The following is an 18,097-nucleotide window of genomic DNA, read 5'->3' as shown; positions in this document are numbered from 1 at the left end:
AAATCTTCCCCCTGTACCCCCTCCCCCACCACCACAGCGGCCCTGCTAATAGCCATTAAATTATTAAGATGTGCTGCAAGGAGAATGCCAATGTCAGTGGCACCGGCCCCACTCCACCCCATGCCTGTGGGCCGGGGGTGGGGAGATGACAGAGGGGGCTGCTTTCAGACCGGCAGAGAGCCTGAAGTCGGGGAGGATGTCTGCTTAGAGATGGGCCTCGTGGTGTAGGCACAAGGAGGCTGTGGGGCCTGGTGCCCAGCCAGGTTCTGTGGAGGGCCAGACCTGGCTGCCTTCGAGGAGGGCACAGTCTCCATGAGAAACAGGAACTAACTGACATCAAGGCAGGTGGGAAGGGTCAGAGATGACCGTCTGAGGATGGACATGTGCTGAAAGTGTGCATGTACCCGGAGGTCTGGAGGCAGCAGGTCCTGGGCAGGGCAGGGGCATCTTTGGGGCATACATTTCATAGCAACGAAAGGCACTTGAACCTATAGTTTAATTCTCCTGCCCCCTGCCCAGCCCCTCATGGCTGGAGGCTGCACTGGTCTCTGGTTGGTCCCTCTAATTCCCTGTCCAGTGCTCCCTGCAGGTGACCTGTCTTCCTAAGTCCAGCTTCTGTCAATCACCAAGTCCATCCCTGGTCTCGAAGACTCCCCATCATCTTCCAGAACTGTCTCCCCACCCCACAACTCCTTTGCCTGGCATTCCCTGGGGCCCTCTCCTCTGGCCAACTGGTTTCCTCCTTTACTCCTGGGCAGGCTCTAGGCCATGGGGCCTGCATGCCTGGTCTCAGAAGCTTTTCAGCCAGGAACACACTCCAGCAGACACTGTCCTCTAGAGCCTTCCCTGACTGCTTCAGCGGGCACAGGCCATGCCTCTGTCATGCATGATGTGCCATCTCCTCTACTCATCTGATGCTTGTCCTGCTGCTGGCTGATCTCCCTGCCCCCAGACTGTAAGCTTCTCTAGGGCCCAGAGCTCAGCAGGAGCTTGAAGACATCTCCCCCATGTACCTGTCTGTCATGGCCCATCAGCTCTCCAGGAGCAAGGACTGTCCTTTGAAGTTGAAAGTCATTTGCAATTGGCCATTCATGTGCAGGCCTCAAGCCTCCTAAGACATCTGGGCCAGTTATCCAGTGCCAGGATTTGGTGTCCAGGATGTTGGGATCATGGATTTGTCCCTGATAAGTATCCTGGTTGACTTTGAGATTTCTGCAACGCCTTTCTCATTGCCAGGCCCTAGACTGAAAAGGCCCTGAATGGTCAGGTTGGTTCTCAAGCTGGGCGTACACGGAGTTTCTCTACCTGCTCCTCCCAGCTGACATTTAGATAGCACAGACAGGCTCATCCTGCTGCTGGCCCAGCTTACAACTGGGCAGGTCCAGCCTCAGACTCTCTCTGAGGACCCCTTCTACCCACCAAAGCCAAAGGGCACTTGGGGTTGGGGGATGAGGAGCTGGAGAGTCCAGCCTGAAGACTGAGGCAAGACCCATCCTCATCCTTTGTGGATCTGATGGTTGGTGTTGATGCTACAAGAGCTTCCTCTAGGTGTCAGCACCCCAGCACAGACCCAAGCCAGGCTTGGAAGCGTGGCCAGAAAGACGGAGGCGAGGGCTGATTACTAGCCATGTGGTGTTGAGGAAGTCACCTCTCTTCTCCAAGCTCTGTTTCCCCCTCCATAAAATAGGAGTGCTGCTCACCCCATTGTGCAGGGCTGCTGGAAGACTCAGGCACTCTTATTGGAGGCCCTGGAGTGACTTACTGGGAGGATGGAGGCCCCACCGGCTCTATCCACCTTACTTCCAGAGCCCTCGCAGCTGCTGCTACAAGTAGTAACTGGTCCATATGTACCTTGTCCTCGGCTGGGTAGGGAAAAAGCAGAGCCCTCTAACAGGAGGCAGGGCATGTTTGATCAGGAAGACTAAGTGGGAGAATGAACTACAGAAACAAGACTCCGGGACAGGCCTGGTAAGGCTGGGCTGCAGGAGGAGAAGAGAGGGCGTCCCCCAGGTGCAGACGCTGTGTGGGTGTGCATGAGCAGAGGTGTGCGCGCCCTGGGCTGAGAGCAGCAATGAGACCCATGGTGTACCAAATCCAGGTCTTTCTATTCCAGAAAGTGGACCCTGCTCTTCAGTCAAACCAATTCTTCATTATTTTGAAATATCTAGGATGCCACATATTTGCCTTGCTGGTTTCTGTTTTCAGGACTTTGCCTATGACACAGCCCAGATTTGTCCTCTCAGTAGACTTGTCGTTCCCATTATCACCTCCTCCAGGAAGCCTTCCTTGTCTCTCACATATTCAGTATAGCTGTGGCCCCGGGCAGTATGATTTCCATTTGCACGCACCCCTGCCTCCTCCTCTCCTTTCCCATGGACTGGACTATAAAAATAAAATGACAACCTCAACAGCTGTCAGCAAGGAAGATTCCACAGTTCACCAGCTGTTTCTCTTGTGTCACCACCCACTTTGCAATAGGAGGATGCAACTCTTGGGGCATGACAGCACTGTGGAAAGGGGATGGAATGGGGATCAGAGGGCTTGGTGGGCGGTGAAGCCCAGCCAGGTCCCTGCTCTCGCTCCCTCCCTCCATCCGGTTCAGTAGCCCTAGACGACTGCTTCCAAAACCCATTTCTATCACCTAACTCCCCTGCCCAAAAGCTTTACATGGCTTCCCTTTACCTAAATGTATCCATTTAAAGCAGCTTCTGGAAATCAGTGCTCCCATCCTTGTCTTTTCCCCAAAGTAGGCCCCCCAATTTGGCCTCTTGGGGTCTTCCAAGCCTGCCTTAGTTTGGATTATTTTCCCATTCAGGAAGCTCTGCTCTTTGAGCGCGTCTGGGCTCAGATCCTCCTGCCCTCTGAAGGCCAGGCAGGTGCTACCCCTTCTGATCGCTCTGATCTGTGCCGTCTCGTCCCTCTCCTTGTCCCTCCCCCATGATCACCCCTCCCTGCACACCCCACCATTCCCGTGATGTCATCAGGCTGTTCCCAGTGGGGTGTGTTGGGGCTGGGGGGTGCTGGATACATCACGCTCAGGGCTCGCTCAGTCCTCGGTACCTCAGGGCTCACCCTGTGCTGTGCAGAGGACACCGCCCAGGCCTGGGAGGACTGCGTGGGAACTTTCTTTCCTCTCGCCCATCTCCCAAGGAAGTGGGGATCTCCCTCCTCCACGCTCATATAGTGGCCATAGTGGCCAGGCTGGGATGGGACTGATGTGGGAGTGGCGATGGGATGGGACACGAGAGGGCCATGGTACCTTCTCTCTGTCATTCCTATTCCTGGGCACACAGGCATGAGGCAGCTTTTAAATATCATCCAGAAGCCCATTTGCTATGATTAATATCCCATTTCCCCTGAAACAATCCTTTGCTAAATTAACCGGGGCCAGAGGGAATTTGTCGAGATGCTGCGAGTCTCAACTTAACTTTCCAAATGGATTAAAAAAAACTTCAAAAACAAAATGCAGATCAATCAACACCCCCTCCCGCAGCTGAAAATCTAAAGTCCATTTAAATTCTGCAGGTTTGCAGTTAATTATATTTTCGCGCCTATGGCAGGAGTTACAGATGTATTTATAATGTGTGCCTGCTCCGCTGGTGCCTCTGTAGGACCCTCCCTGGGGACTCCTCCACACCAGCAACTTCCTCCCCAACCACAAAGACCAATTCTTCACGCAGCTGCTGTTTGGGTCCAGTTGTGTAAATAGAAGAGGTTTCCTGGCTTTTTAAAACTTTTTTTTACAAAGGGGCTGGAGCAAGAAAGGAGACAAAGATTCTCTTAAATTTCAAGTCAGAAGAGCTGGGCCCAGTGGCTGATGCCTGTAATCCCAGCACTTTGGGAGGCCGAGGTGGGCAGATCACTTGCGGTCAGGAGTTCGTGACTAGCCTAGCCAACATGGTGAAACCCCGTCTCTACTAAAAATACAAAAAATTAGCCAGGCATGGTGGTGGGTGCCTGTAATCCCAGCTACCTGGGAGGCCGAGGCAGAATTGCTTGAACCTGGGAAGCAGAGGTTGCAGTGAGCCGAGATTGTGCCACTGCATTCCAGCCTAGGCAACAGAGTGATACTCTATCTTAACAACAACAACAAAAGGCTGGGCGTAGTGGCTCACACCTGTAATCCCAGCACTTTGGGAGGCTGAGACAGGCAGATCATGAGGTCAGGAGTTCGAGACCAGTGTGACCAGCATGGTGAAACCCTGTCTCTACTAAAAATATAAAAAATTAGCAAGGCATATTGGTGCACACCTGTAATCCTAGCTACTTGGGAGGCTGAGGCCGGAGAATTGCTTGAAACTGGGAGGCGGAGGCTGCAGTGAGCCAAGATCACGCCACTGCACTCCAGCTTGGGTGACAGGGCAAGACTCAAAAAGAAAAGAAAAAAATTAAGTCAGAAGGAACAGGGATTATTGAGAATAAAACCCCAGGGCAGAGGAATACTGCACCGTGATCTAGGGAACCTAATGGTTAGAAATGCAAAAGCAAAAATGGTAGGGAATGTGGTCAGATATGTGACAGAACTTCCTGACCATCAGGGAAGCCATATCCTGGATGAGCAATGGGTCTGGCCAGGAGGCGTCTAATCCTTCAGCCCTTCCTAATCTCTAAGGCCCCTGCACAGGGTGTGCGTGAGCACCTCCAACTGTCTGGCCATGCTGCCTTATGTCTCACATTAACCTCTTGTGCTGATATGTCATTTCTTAAACATCAGCCCCTAATAAATCTGGGACCAAGTATACAAAAGACCTGCCAGAACGTGCACTTCAGGCTGGTTGGTGTTCAAGGGCAAACATGCCCACCTATAGCCTGAGAAACTCAGGGAGAAGATAGGACAGGACAGACAGACAAAGCAGGGGCCCATGGCCTGGAAAGGAGACTGAGAGACGCTGTACAGTTGTTTTACTTCTTACAAATTTTTTAGGCCAGGCGCGGTGGCTCACGCCTTTAATCCCAGCACTTTGGGAGGCTGAGGTGGGCAGATCACCCGAGGTTGGGAGTTTGAGACCAGCCTGACCAACAAGGAGAAACCCCATCTCTACTAAAAATACAAAAAATTAGCTGGGTGTGGTGTCAGGTGCCTGTTAGCCCAGCTACTCAGGAGGCTGAGGTAGGAGAATCGCTTGAACTTGGGAGGCGGAGGTTGTGGTGAGCTGAGATCGCACCAGTGCACTCCAGCCTGGGCAACAAGAAACAAGAGCAAAGCTCCATTCCACTCCCCCCGCCAAAAAAAATGTTTTTACATGGAAGCTGGGTGAGAGGCTGACTTATAGGGTGGGGGCAGAGTAGACACAAGGGCTGCTGCCTGCCCCCCAGGCCTAGGAGGTGCCGTGTCCTGGCCAACCGGGCAGGTAGCTATCCCCCAATCCAAAGTTCCCTTGGTTTTCTGTGACGCTTCCCCAGGACCCTTGGCCAAGGACACGGCTGTGGAAGGGCTATGGTGATAAGCTGTGGGTGTCCAGGTCTGTAGCAGGGTCTGGAACGAGGATACAAAGCCCCCAAAACACATATATAGGGGCCACAAGTGGAGCCCACAACCAGCCCACCTTTCAGAGGCCTCAGTGGGACAGGAAGCGTGGAGGCAGGTGGGACGGTAAGGTTGGGGGTCTCTGGCTCTGGGGGTCAGACTCCTTCTCCTTCAGTCACCGGACGCCTTCTCTCCCAGACTGCACCCTCCATGCTGGGGTAGGATTAGCTCTGGTCATCCTGGGGTCTCCCAGGCAGAGTACAAACCAACCCCAAATCAGCGGGTAAGGAGGCTCGTAGTTTCTTAATTTTCAGTGTAATTTCAGATTAATTTTCAGTGTGCTGTGGTCCAGCCCTCTGGATGTTTTTCTGCAGCCCCTCCTGCCTGGGCCGGGGGCTTCTAGTGCGGGACAGAATAGCTAGAAGAGTCTGCAAGGGAGAAACCCCACACCAAAAGTCAGCGGTTGTGGCTAGGGGGTCTCCCCAGCTATGCCCCGGGCCTGTCCCACAGCAGACCCCCCGCCTGGGCCCGCACTCCACAGCTGGTGGCCTTCAGCCCCTTTAAGCCCTTGCAGACAACACGTTGTCTGTGTCTGTTTAGAAATAAAATAATGCTCGGAGGAGTAATGAGGAATTTAATAGGATTTTAAAAGCCGCAGGAACTGATATGGCTACAGATGGTGGAGGGGCCGGGAGGATGCAGTTGGCCACGGGTTTATGGTGGGGAACGTGGCCTCAGGGAGGGCCTGGGAGTCCAGTCACTCACATTGTGTCCAACCTCATTAGCTGGCCCAGCGGGACTCCACTGCCACACCAGTGCTGGCGCGGTGAGGGGGGCGCCCAGAAGACGCTGGAGTGTGCTGGGCGCAGCTAAAGGATACAGGAACGTGGGACACTCAGCCAGCAGCTGTCTCAGGGATGCTTCCCAGGTGTCACATCTGACCCCCAACCCTCCCATGCCTTCCTCGCCCTGCCCAGGTCCTGCCAGAGACAGGTTGAGAGACAGGGACACAGAGACACTATATGGGGAGTGTAGGGAGGGAAGAAACACTGGCTCTCAGCCATGCGGTGGCTCACACCTGTAATCCCAGCTACGCCGGGGGCTGAGACAAGAGAATTGCTTGAACCTGGGAGGCAGAGGTTACAGTGAGCTGAGATTATGCCACTGCACTCCAGCCTGAGTGAGAGAGTGAGACTCTGTCTCAAAAAAAAAAAAAAAAAGGAAAGAAACATGGGTTCCCAGGTCTAGATACAGAGGCTGAGGGAGGAAGAAGAGCAATTCTGCAGGACTTGGGAAGGGTAGGGGAATATAAAAGAGGTCCCTGGCAGGGTGTGGTGGCTCATGCCTGTAATCCCAGCACTTTGGGAGGCTGAGGTGGGCAGATCATGAGGTCAGGAGTTCGAGACCAGCCTGGCCAATATGGGGAAACCCCGTCCCTACAAAAAAAAAAAAAAAAAAATTAGCCCGGTTTGGTGACAGGCTCCTGTAGTCCCAGCTACTTATGAGGCTGAGGCAGGAGAATTGCCTGAACCCAGGAGGTGGAGGTTGCAGTGAGCCGAGATTGTGCCACTGGGTGACAGCAAGATTCTGTCTCAAAAAAAAGAGGTCACTTCACCCTCAGAAACTTCCCAGGGGGTCTGCAGACAGCTTACTGCCAGCACCCTGCCAAGGCCGCCTTCCTGGCTGGCGCCTGGGGCCACTCCCTTTTCCCTCCTCCAGCCTCCCCTGCACTTGTCGGGGAGCAACAGGACATTCTTAAGGCCAGCTCAGCCCTACCTGCCTTCACCTGCTGCCCTCGCTTCTCCTGGGCTCAGTTCTCAGCTGCCTGCTTTGCTGATCTCCCCCAGGCCTGGAGGAAAACAGGCTTCTACTGGCCAGGGAGAGATTCGGGAGCCCCTCAGCGGTGGGACCTCCAGCCTGGGCCTCACTTGCCACAGCCAGAGGTGTGTTGTCGGCTGGTGGCTTCATCTGGCAGCTTCTCTATGCAATCGGGCCTGATTCTATTATGCAGGTTGCCACCTGTGTGTGTCTGTGTGTTATGTGCTTTTCAGTTCCGGGTCCCTGGAGAGGGTGGCAGACCCTGGAAGGTGGCTTTCTTTCTTGCTGTTTTCCCTCTGGATGGACTCCCCAGTGCCAGACCTGCCCCCTCCCAAGCCTGTGCCTTGGGAGACAAGAGTTGGGCCTGTTACCCCCGAGGCCCTGCTGAACCGAGCTTCAACTTGGTTCTCACGTGGCCGATGGTAGAAAGAGACAAAGGCAACCCACAGGACAGACAGAGAGGCAGACACAGGCCCAGACACGTGGACAAGATGAGCACAGGCAGGTGGCAGCTCCTAGGGAGCCCCTGAGTCCCCTCTTTCCCAGGACTCTTCTCTCCAGTCTTCGTGGTTTCTAACCCCAGCCAGCCACCTTGCTGGCTTTTCTGTCATTTCATATTGATGAGATAAACCTAGTCCCCCAGTCTGTGCCCCACCCCAGCCAGCCTCATCAAAGCCCGTCCCACCTCCTAGTAGTAACCACCACACTGGGGTTTAGCCAACGTGGGCCTCGTCTGTACGGTGTCTGGAGGAGCCCAGGGTGCTGTCACACGCTTTGCCTGTGGAGCACCCCCCGGTGTGCCACGCACTCACGGTCACTGACAGAGGCACTGAAGACACTCCCAGTTCCACATTTGCTCCTAGGAAGGTGGGAAAGAAACGTCCTTCCCAGGGACACAGGGGAGATGGCACGCATCTGCAGTTGGCTATACCTGACCCAGTTGTCAGCCACTTGTCCCTTCCTTCAGGGTCCCTGTCTGGCCGCTGATCCTCCTGAGCCCATAGAGCGGGGTGGGCACACACCTCCGTTCAGCCCAGGGGCTTCCCAAGCAAGTTGGCTGCCTGAGGCCAAGGCAGTCAGAGCTCCTACCTCCTCATCTCCGACCCCCTGGAAGGAGGCCCCACAAGCTGGCTGCAGGAGGCATCTTGGTGGAGGTTGTCCTGTTACCTGACTGAGAGCTGCGGGGAGAGGACGTGGTCAGGTCACAGGCGGCGCCCTAGGGACACCCATGGACACTGCATTTAGAAGCTGAGCAGAAGCCAGCTCTTGGGGTGTTGGAGTGGGGTGTGTCTGCTGCTAGGAAGCATAGGACACCGCAGCACATGCCCCGGGGAGGTATCATCACCCCTGAGGGGCCAGCTGCCATGGTCAGGGCAGGCAGGGACGGGCCTGCCCTCCCTCTGGCTCTTCTCTGTCCCCAGCCGGCATCACTGGTGAATGAATTAGTTTGCTTATATTGGGGGTAAATCAACTTGCTCCAGTGTGCTCTTGGGGGATAGCTGGATCCCCCAGGCCGAGGGATGGCTCCTGGGGAGGCTGTTCTTTGGCCTTCCTTCCATACTTAATTGGAGCCCCAGCTCCTGGTGTTCGTAGCAGGGGCCCTCTCTTCTCTTCCTGCCCAGGAGATTCCTGCCCTCTCTCTGTCTGTGATCTCTTACCCAGGATCAGTGCTCCTGCTTCCAATGGTGAATCGGTGCTCCTGCTTCCCATGGTGACGACCCTTGGCCTTGTGTTCAAGGCCCCATTTTAACTTTGTGTCCTCACTGTATCCCAGCTCTACACCTCTTGATCTAATTCCCAACTCCTCCAGGAAGCCCTTCCTGCTTGCTCCAGGCCACAGTGAGTCCTGCTCTGGTCTTTCATGTTTCATGGGTAGGTTTCGGAGCTCCTTGTCCAGCCTCATCCTGCCTTCCTCACCTGGAACCCTGCTCCTCTCACCCCAGCTGCCTTGAGAATGGGCCTAAAGGTGAGACAAATGTCTGTGGTGCCTTCCCACTGCCCCTGAGCCACACAGTCTGAGAAGCCCTCCTGGGAGTGACAGGAACACACGACCTGGGTTTTGATGGCTAACAGGTAGAAGCTGGAATTTTGGCTCTGCCATTTTTTGGCTGTGTGCCCTGGAACAAGTTATCTAGCCTCTCTGTGCCTTGGTTTGTACCTTTAAGTGAGGCCAAGAACATCCATACCTTGAGGTTGCTGTATAAATTAAACATATTACCAGCCAGGCACAGTGCCTCATGCCTGTAATCCCAGCACTTTGGGAGGCCGAAGTGGGTGGGTCACTTGAGGTCAGGGGTTCAAGACCAGCCTGGCCAACATGGTGAAACCCCATCTCTAATAATATAAAAATTAGCTGGGTGTGGTGGCAGGCACCTGTAATCCCAGGTGCTCGGGAGGGTGAGGCGGGAGAATCGTTTGAACCCAGGAGGTGGAGGTTTCAGTAAGCCAAGATCATGCCATTGCCCTCCAGCCTGAGTGATAAGAGCGAAACTCCGTCTTAAAAACAAAAAAACAACAATTAAAAAAAATATTTCCATAAAATCCCCAGCCCCCAGTCAGTGTTCTGTAAACAGCTGCTTTATGGATAATGACTCCTGAGCCCCCATGTGAGGAGATGGAGGCCCAGAGACAGAGGTGTGCCTGAGCTGGAGCTCATTCCAGACAAGAACCTTCCACCGGAACAAGAACTGCATCCTGTTCTCTTCCTGGGTGCTCCAGCCAAGCACCCAGCCAGCTCTGCTTCCTTCTGTACCTGTATCTCCACTCCAACCCATTCAGAGGCAAGGCTGCCGCTGCCCTCACACCAAAGACAAAAGAACTGAGGCCGGGCGTGGTGGCTCACACCTGTAATCCCAGCACTTTGGGAGGCTGATGTGGGCGGATCACAAGGTCAGGAGTTAGAGACCAGCCTAGCCAATATAGTGAAACCCCATCTCTACTAATAATACAAAAATTAGCTGGATGTGGTGGTGCACACCTCTAGTCCCAGCTACTCAGGAGGCTGAGGCAGAAGAATTGTTTGAACCTGGGAGGCGGAGATTGCAGTGAGCTGAGATCACGACACTGAACTCCAGCCTGGGCAACAGAACGAGACTCCATCTCAAAAAAAAAAAAAAAAGAACTGAGCTCCCTGAATCACTCCTGACAGTGGCCCGTCAGCCTCAGCCAGCAATCCATGTGTGTCAGAGACAGGAAAGTTAAAAAGTGCTCCTGTGCACACAGACCTGCCAACACTCTGCCCAGGCCCATCCCCAGACACCCCTATACCTCGTGCGTGTGGTGGATGTGACCGGGCATGTGTCTAGAAGCCTAAGGTGGGGGATGATATGGCCGTGCAGGGGGATGCAGCCAGATCTGTGCTGGGCGAGGTGGAGAGAAGCCTTCCTCCTGTCCCCTGGCCAAAGACCCCTGCATGTTCCCCAAATCCTAAGCAGAAAACACATCTTTCTGTGTTGCTCATGAGCATTCAAGTGCACCTGGACAGGCAGCTGGGGACAGGTGTCCTGTGTCCTCTGGGTTCTGGGGACTCGTAACCCGGCTTGCTGCTGAGCCAGGGCTGGGGCTGACCCTCCCTCTCCCTCTGCTGCCACTGCCTGCTTCTGCTCCCCTCCCACTGCACCACTGTGCCCCAGTCTTCCATCACCCACTGTCTTCAAGGCCTCGCTCCCCACCTCCACTCCTGCTTCTTCTCCCCTCACCTGCCTATTTTTCTCACCTCCTTCTCTCCTCTCCTCCTGCCCGTTGCCATCACCCACCTCCTCCATCCCTCTCCCATCCCTTCTTTCCATTCCCTTCTCCTGTTGCCCATTTCTTTAATCTTTTAAAATGTTCACTTCTCCCCCTCCTCCTTCTCCCTAGAAGTATTTAATGGCTATTAAATTATTTTAAACTAACTTTCTTGGTGATAGTGCTGACTCAGACCATCCCGCTGTTTGATATTGAATATGCAATTAACAGATAGATGTTTAGGTTTGGCCACCCCCTACTTTCCACTGCGAGAAGAATAAAAGAGCTGATTAATCTGGTTTGGGGCAAGTGTCAGCCGCAGGAGATATATGGGGGAAAGCCGATGAGGTTAGCATCTTGGAGTCAGAGAGCTATTGCCTCCAAGGCAAGTTCAGGGAGAGAAAGGTTTGAATTAGAGCCCAGGACGGCCTTGCTGGGCAGACGGGATTCCGGATACCCCTCTCCAGCCACGCTGGAGAAAACCGGCTGGACTCTGACCTGCTGCTCTGTGCCACATGGCAACTCCTTGTGGCCCTCAGAGGCCTGGCTCTGTGGTCCTTGTTCATGCCATTCCCCCTTCTCCAGCTGTGGGATCCCCCACCTTCAAGGGCAGAAGTGCCACCTCCCCCAAGGTCTCTGGCAGCCCCCACCTTGGAAATCCCCTCTCTGGAACTGCGGCTGGCACCTGCTGCCCCAGCTTCCTGCCCGTCCTCGAGAGCTTCCCCGCGCCGCTGCCTCCTGGCAAGGCTGTGTGGACTGAGGGCTGCAGGTGAGTCACTGTGTGCCTGGGTGGGTGCTGGTCTCCAGGAGACGCCCCTCCTCGCACTGCTGTGTGCCTCATGAGCTCTGGGTGAGGCTGAGGTGGCGCTCCTCTCACTGCCAAGGAAGGGACAGGAGCAGGCAGCACAAACCAGTTGGGCTTCACACGCATGGACCCCTCATGCCTAAAGTATCTTTACCCCTCAACCAATTGGACCATGACTACCGGGGTCCTTAGGGCCGAGCACTCAGTGGGCGTCAAGAGGTGTGTCTGTACCTTGGGGCACGGGTCCCTTCAGGCAGCACCAAGACACCAGCCCAGGCCCTGGGGCATAGGATCTGAGGTCTGGGTTGGGAGGAGTCCTGAGTTCTGGGCAGGCCCAGGCTCTAGGGCTGAGCAGGTCATCAGTGGCCACACCGCAGCTCCTTCCAGGACAATTCGCTCTCCAAACTTGCAAGTAGCTTTTGCCTACTTGACTTTTTGCCCTTAATTTCCCAGTAAACTTTCTGAGGAGACGAGGGAGAGAGAAATTCCTTAGTTCCTGGCTGAACTGACAAGCGGGAAGAAACCCAGAGAACTGGGCCCGGACCTGGGCCGGGGGAGCGTGGTGAACATAGACACCCAGGCCAGAGTCCAGGGCGTGGCGGGGTTAGCAGAAGCCAAGAGCTCCTGGCCGGGAGGCGGAGGACAGCTGTGACTGACTGTCCCGTCTCACTACCAGGGCCCTCATGCTGGACACCCCAACCCTGGCTGGGGGGAAGGGTAGGCTGGGGCCACCTTGGAAGCTGTACCTGATGTCACCTTCTCAGGGCAAAAAAAAGGCCCCAACTCCTTATGCTCCCCTTGGTGGCTTCATGGGTGTTCTCAATTTTTCCAAGGTCTCTCCGTTGTGGGAGGAGGCTGGAGGGAGGGAGCCACCGCCTGTCTGTCCTCTGCGAGTGTCCCACTTCTGTATGGCTGCTTGGCTCACTGCCTGGCTGTGCTTCTGTGGGAACTCGGGCTAGGGCCCCTTGCTGGTAGAGAGGACAGAGTCTCTCCTTGGGGGTCCTTTGCCTGCTTGGAGGAGCCTCCGTTTGGCCACCTACCCGGAGAAGTGGCTGAGAGCTCAGTTCAGAGCAGCTTCTAAGCAGGGCCCAGTGGGAATGGCGCCCAGTGTGAGTGCCCAGCGGCTGGCGATCGGGAAGGACAATGCCCCTTCCCCAAGGCGGCGGGCCAGGAAGGGGGCACCTGGCAGTGCCTGCACATTATTCTACCCTTTGGGGCTGGTGAGTCGCTTTCTCTCCCACCAGTGAGGTGCGATGGGCTCCGTATCACAGGGGTGGTTTGTTGTGGGAGGAGCTGGTGCCTGGGGGATTGGGGAGGCCTGCTCTTGGATTCTAGAAGAATTTTCTTTTTCTTTTTTTTTTTTTTTTGAGACGGAATTTCGCTCGTTACCCAAGCTGGAGTGCAATGGTGCGATCTCCGCTCACCGCAACCTACGTCTCCTGGGTTCAAACAATTCTCCTGCCTCAGCCTCCCAAGTAGCTGGGACTACAGGCATGCACCACCATGCCCAGCTAATTTTTGTATTTTTAGTAGAGATGGGGTTTCACCATGTTGACCAGGATGGTCTCGATTTCTTGACCTCATGATCCACCCGTCTCGGCCTCCCAAAGTGCTGGGATTACAGGCGTGAGTCACTGCGCCTGGCCGCTAGATGAATTTTCTTTGTCATGTCCTCTCCTTTAATTTTCTTTTAATGTCGGAGTATGTTTGAATCTCATCTAGGGGAGCCTAGGGACAGGGCTGTGCCCAGGTGGGCCCCGATTACCCCCAGGGCTGGGGTGAGAGGTAGCAGTACAGCCACGCAGACACTGCACCAGGAGGACGCTGTCGCTTGGGGATGGAGCTGCTTCTGGCTAGTCATCTGCCTGGTCCTTCCAGGGCTGAGCCTGAAGGTGTGGCATTCCCTCACCCAGGCTCTCCACGGCCAGGATCCAGTGACTCTATGTTCTGGGGCAAGTGCCTGTGGAGTGAGGCTGTGTCCTTCCCCTCTGTCCCTTTCCAGGCATCTGCCCAACTGCCTACCTCTATCTCCAGGATCTCTGCCTCAGTGCTGGCCTTGAGTGCCCACACCCCCGTGGGCCACTCAGATTTGCCTCCTGTGGCCTGAATCCTCCTATGGCACAGCTGTGACCACTTCCTGCCTCCCTTGCGACTGCACAAGTCCCATCAGGGTGGGGTTTTCCTTGGCAACACCCAGGTGGGCACACCCTTTTGGGTGTTTTAACGGAGGGGAGAAGAATGCCCTGGGACAAGGCACTTCTTTACTCAGAGAGGCACAAGCCCCACCATCTGGAAGACCCCAGTTGCCCCCCTTCCCTACTCTCTTTCTCCACACCAGTCACCTAGAGCTCCAAAGCTCTCTCCCCGGCCCTCAGCCACGATATCCCCAGAGGTGCAAGAGGAGGAGGCGGGGAGTCGCTGCATCGCAGGGCTGCATCGGGAAAAGGAGGGAGGAGTCAGAGGGGGAGCGGGGCAGAGACAAGTGGGCCCTCACGTGAAGGGGGCTGGCGCAGGCAGCTACTACCTCCTCGGCTCTCGCTGTCCGCAGGCTTCACCTGGATCGGCCGGTTCATCTGCAACAGAGCACAGGGGGACAGCGTTATAGCAGGCCTGGAGATGAGGGGACAGACACCCAACACTCAGGTGCACAGGTGGATGCAGGGATGCAGACTGCACCCACAGACACGCTCTTCCACATGCTGCTGCAGGTGCACGCACCTTTACCAAAGCTCGGCCTGTCTCCCCTCGACGGCACAAGCCCAGGGCCCCCTTCTTTCGGGGGCTGTCTCTGGATGGGAGAGCTTGGGGTGCCTCGTCCTCTGACTCCGAGCAGCTTCTGCTAGCCTGTTATCAGATTCTGAGGTTGACGGACACGCTGGCCTTGTCTCTCTGTGTCGTACAAATAAAGCACACCTTTGGCTCAGCTCTAGTTCACTCCAGACATCTGCCTTTATGGAGATGAGCTGGTCGCTGGCTGCAGATGGACCCCACCCAGGCCAGGGCATCCAGCTTCAACCCAACCCATGCCAGCTGGCAGACGTGGCCTGTGGGTGAGAGGTGGCTGAGGCCCCAGATCGTCCAGCTCCATGGTTAAAGCAGAGCTCAGGGCTTGGGCTCCAGGTTGCAGCCAGGGTCATCCTCTCAGGCAGTGCGTGGAGTGGGCACAGCTATTCGTCCCCTGTGATGTCTGGGTGCCAGGAGGACAGGAGGGCAAGGCTTGACTCCCCTGCCTGCCGGCCTCTCTCTTCTCTCTTGGGGATCCGTGTCAATGGCCTGTTCCTGCCACTAGGGGTCTCTGGACTCCAAGCATTCCAGGTTCCGCTGCCTGGCTTCTAGTCTCACCCGGAGGCACCAGGGTGGGCTCTCCAGTGAGGAGGTCCTAGAGTGTTTTAAGCAATAAACATGAGGAGGATCACGCAAGTGAACTTGGACTTGATGTCTCCGCCAGTGCTTGTGCCCTTACGCACCTCCCTGAGCCCTTCTTGCATCTGCATTTCTCTCACAAACTCAGACTCAGAGAGGCAACAGGGCAGGTAAACACCCCCATTTTAGAGATGGAGAGACTGAGGCCAAGAGGTGTTCAGGTGCTTCCCAAGGGTACCGCGTGGCAGGGCACAGCTGGGAAGCGGGGCCTGCAGGGTGATTTCTGCCTGTCTGTCCTGCGCCTTGAGACCTTCCGTTGCCAAGTCCCTCCCGTACAGCGAGCGGCTGGACCAGCCAGTCACAAGCTTCCTCCTGCCTTCTGGTCTAGGACTTGAAGTGAGTTTTGGCTGCGTCAAGACAACTGGGTGGGGGAGTATGGGTGCCTGTGACTCAGCAAGGTGAGCACGAGGCCATGGGAAGGGCAGAGCCGTGGCCGGGAAGGACAGAGATGGGAGGCAGGATGCAGCCGACGAGGAAGGAGTCACAGGTAGCTGGAGGCGGCAGGGGATGGTGCCGGGGCCAGCCCACCGAGAGGGGCTGAGGTGTCATTGTTTGCCACCAGGTCCCCACCAGACATCCCTTATGGAATTGAGGGAAAGCAAGGTGCTTTGTGCCCAAGCCCTGGCAGCAGAGAACAGTGCCGCGGTACAGCAAACTCCAATCACAGGAGAAGGAGGAGGAACGTAATGAAGTTTCTGGCTTCCCCATGAACCAGCTCCTTCCCAGTCCTTGAGGGAAGGATCCAGAAGGCCAACCAGACATCTGGCTGTGGAAGAAGGACTCCAGGAGGGAGCCAGGTCGCTCCAGGTTCCCCGTCCAGTGCTGTTTGGGACTCAGCATCTCACCCTTTCCTTGGGTGCCTGTCCTCCTGCAATGCCCCGTCCTTCTAGGCTTCTTTTCTCCCAAACCTGTGACGTTCTTCTCCCCCTAACCAGATTTTAAGGACTGGCCTGGACCCAGTTCTAGCCCTGATGTTCTCTTTGACATATTTCTACAGCTTTCCTGCTTATGTAATTTTACAATTCTCTAAGGTAGGGATTATTATATCCATCTTTTCAATGAGAAGAACAAAGCTCCGAGGAGTGGCGGAGCTGGGATTCAGCCAGAATGAGTAGGTACAGTGTTGCTCATGCAATGGCCTTTGGCTTTGCCATATTTTATCTCATTTGACCCCAGCTGCTCCAGGAGGAGGGGCATCAAGGAAGGAGTAAAATATCCATCCCATAAAGGGGGATTGAGGCCAGGTTCTTTGGGCCATCAAATCAAGTATCTTTTCTGCCTGACCTCCCCAAAATCTCGCCCCACCGCCTCTTGAACCGTTCCCACCCCACATCCCAGCACCCTCCTCCCCAAGTCCATTCCCTGGGTCTGCAAGCTCCCTGCTGTGCCACGCAGCCTTCTCCTCTTGACAGCTGTTCATTCTTTAAGCCTAGTCCACTTGGCTTCTGTTATGAAGTGTGCCCCCACAATTCATATGGTGAAGCGTTAACCCCCAATGTGAGTGTATTTGAAAATAGTGCCTTTAAGGAGGTACTTAGGGTTGAATGTAGTTATAAGAGTAGGGCCGTCATCCCATATGATTTTTGGCCTCACAAGAGGAGAAAGAGACATCAGGGATGTGCACACAGAGAAAAGACCACAGGAGGACACAGCGAGAAGCCTGCCGTCTTCAAACCAGAAAGAGAGCCCTCACCAGAAGCCAATACTGCCCACACCGTGATCTTGGACTTCCAGCCTCCAGAGTTGTGAGAAATACATTCCTTTGTTTAAGCCATCCAGTCTGTGGTACTTTGCTATGGTGCCTCCAGCAAACAAATAAGCCCCTAGTTCATGAAGCCTGGTTGGAATCCCATTGGGAAGGGTACTACAGGGAGCTCCTCATTTTCCATTTATCAGGTATACTCAAGGCTTGAAATTGACTTGCAAGTGGGAGTGGTGCTTAGGTGTCTCAGGCCTCCACAAGGATCCACAAACCCCTGGGAACAGGAATAGCTGATACACGCATCACATTGCTAGATCATCACAACTTCTATGATGTATGCAGATAGATTATCTAACTCCAGTCAAAAATGGAGTTTCAGAAAGGTTAAGAAGTTAGCTTGAGGTCACAAAGGTTGTAAATGGTGGTATCAAGATGAACCCAGGACTCCTGACATCTGCCTACTTATTCAGGAGACGCTGGGAACAGGTGGAATAGGCTTGGATGGTCCAGGAAAGTTCCAAGCAGAGGGCAAGGGGGGTGCGGGGAAAGAGAGGGAAGCAGGGAGCCAGATGGGGAATTCAGTCTTCCCCTGCAAGGATGGAAAGAAGGCCTGGCTGAGAAGGGGCGGGCACGGGGGTGTGAACCAGAACCGGTTGGGCTTTGCTGCTCTGTCCCAACTGGGGAACAAGGCCATTCCTGGGGCAGGAGCCTCCATTCCTGGGGCCAGAGCATGCCAGGAGGACCCCACGTGCCCAGGGGCCTCATCCTGTGTGAGAGAATGGCTGGGACCATCGGAGGAGACGCCTTCCCTGACATCTCATTTCTGTGTTTATGGCCAGTCTTCTCTAGCTAGGCCTGAGAGCAGCTGGGGTGAGTCCTGCAGATTGGCATGGTCAAGGTAGAGCTGTTTCTGATATGATGGGTCCCATTTTCCATGGTAAATTAAACCAGGCAAATGCAATCTCCCTGTGCATGAAGCCTTCCACCCTAGTGGCCACCCCAGTCATAGGCAGCCAGACCACTGTCCTTGGCGCCTGGGTGCCTGTGATGCCCCGGGAGCCCTCCCAACCAGGCAGGTCCTGGATGGTGCAGGCAGACCTCCTCCATGGTGTGCTGCTGGGCTCACCCCTTACACACAGGCCCCTCGGCTTCTCTC

General features: G+C 55.1%; 1 protein-coding gene across 50 annotated transcripts in view; it reads right to left on the bottom strand.

The window, feature by feature from the left end:
• CELF4 (CUGBP Elav-like family member 4) overlaps positions 1–18,097 on the bottom strand; it is a 321,991-nt gene that overhangs the window by 64,182 nt on the left and 239,712 nt on the right. For 26 of the 50 annotated variants that reach the window (XR_010343624.1, XR_010343626.1, XR_010343625.1 and 23 more), the window contains exon 3: positions 14,311–14,389. Coding sequence is in view for 44 of the 50 variants with exons in the window: in XM_021670047.2 (XP_021525722.1) it covers positions 14,311–14,389 (79 nt within the window). In the remaining 6 variants the exon portion in view is untranslated. The remainder of the gene's footprint in view (positions 1–14,310; positions 14,390–18,097) is intronic. The other 24 variants (XR_010343628.1, XR_010343629.1, XR_010343630.1 and 21 more) reach the window with 1 other exon arrangement.

This window comes from Aotus nancymaae, unplaced genomic scaffold (assembly GCF_030222135.1).
Source record: "Aotus nancymaae isolate 86718 unplaced genomic scaffold, 86718_ANA_hifiasm-v0.15.2.pri h1tg000020l, whole genome shotgun sequence".
Classification (NCBI taxonomy): Eukaryota; Metazoa; Chordata; class Mammalia; order Primates; family Aotidae; genus Aotus; species Aotus nancymaae.
The sequence above is the reverse complement of the archived record's forward strand: the minus strand, read 5'-3'. Positions and strand labels throughout refer to the sequence as shown.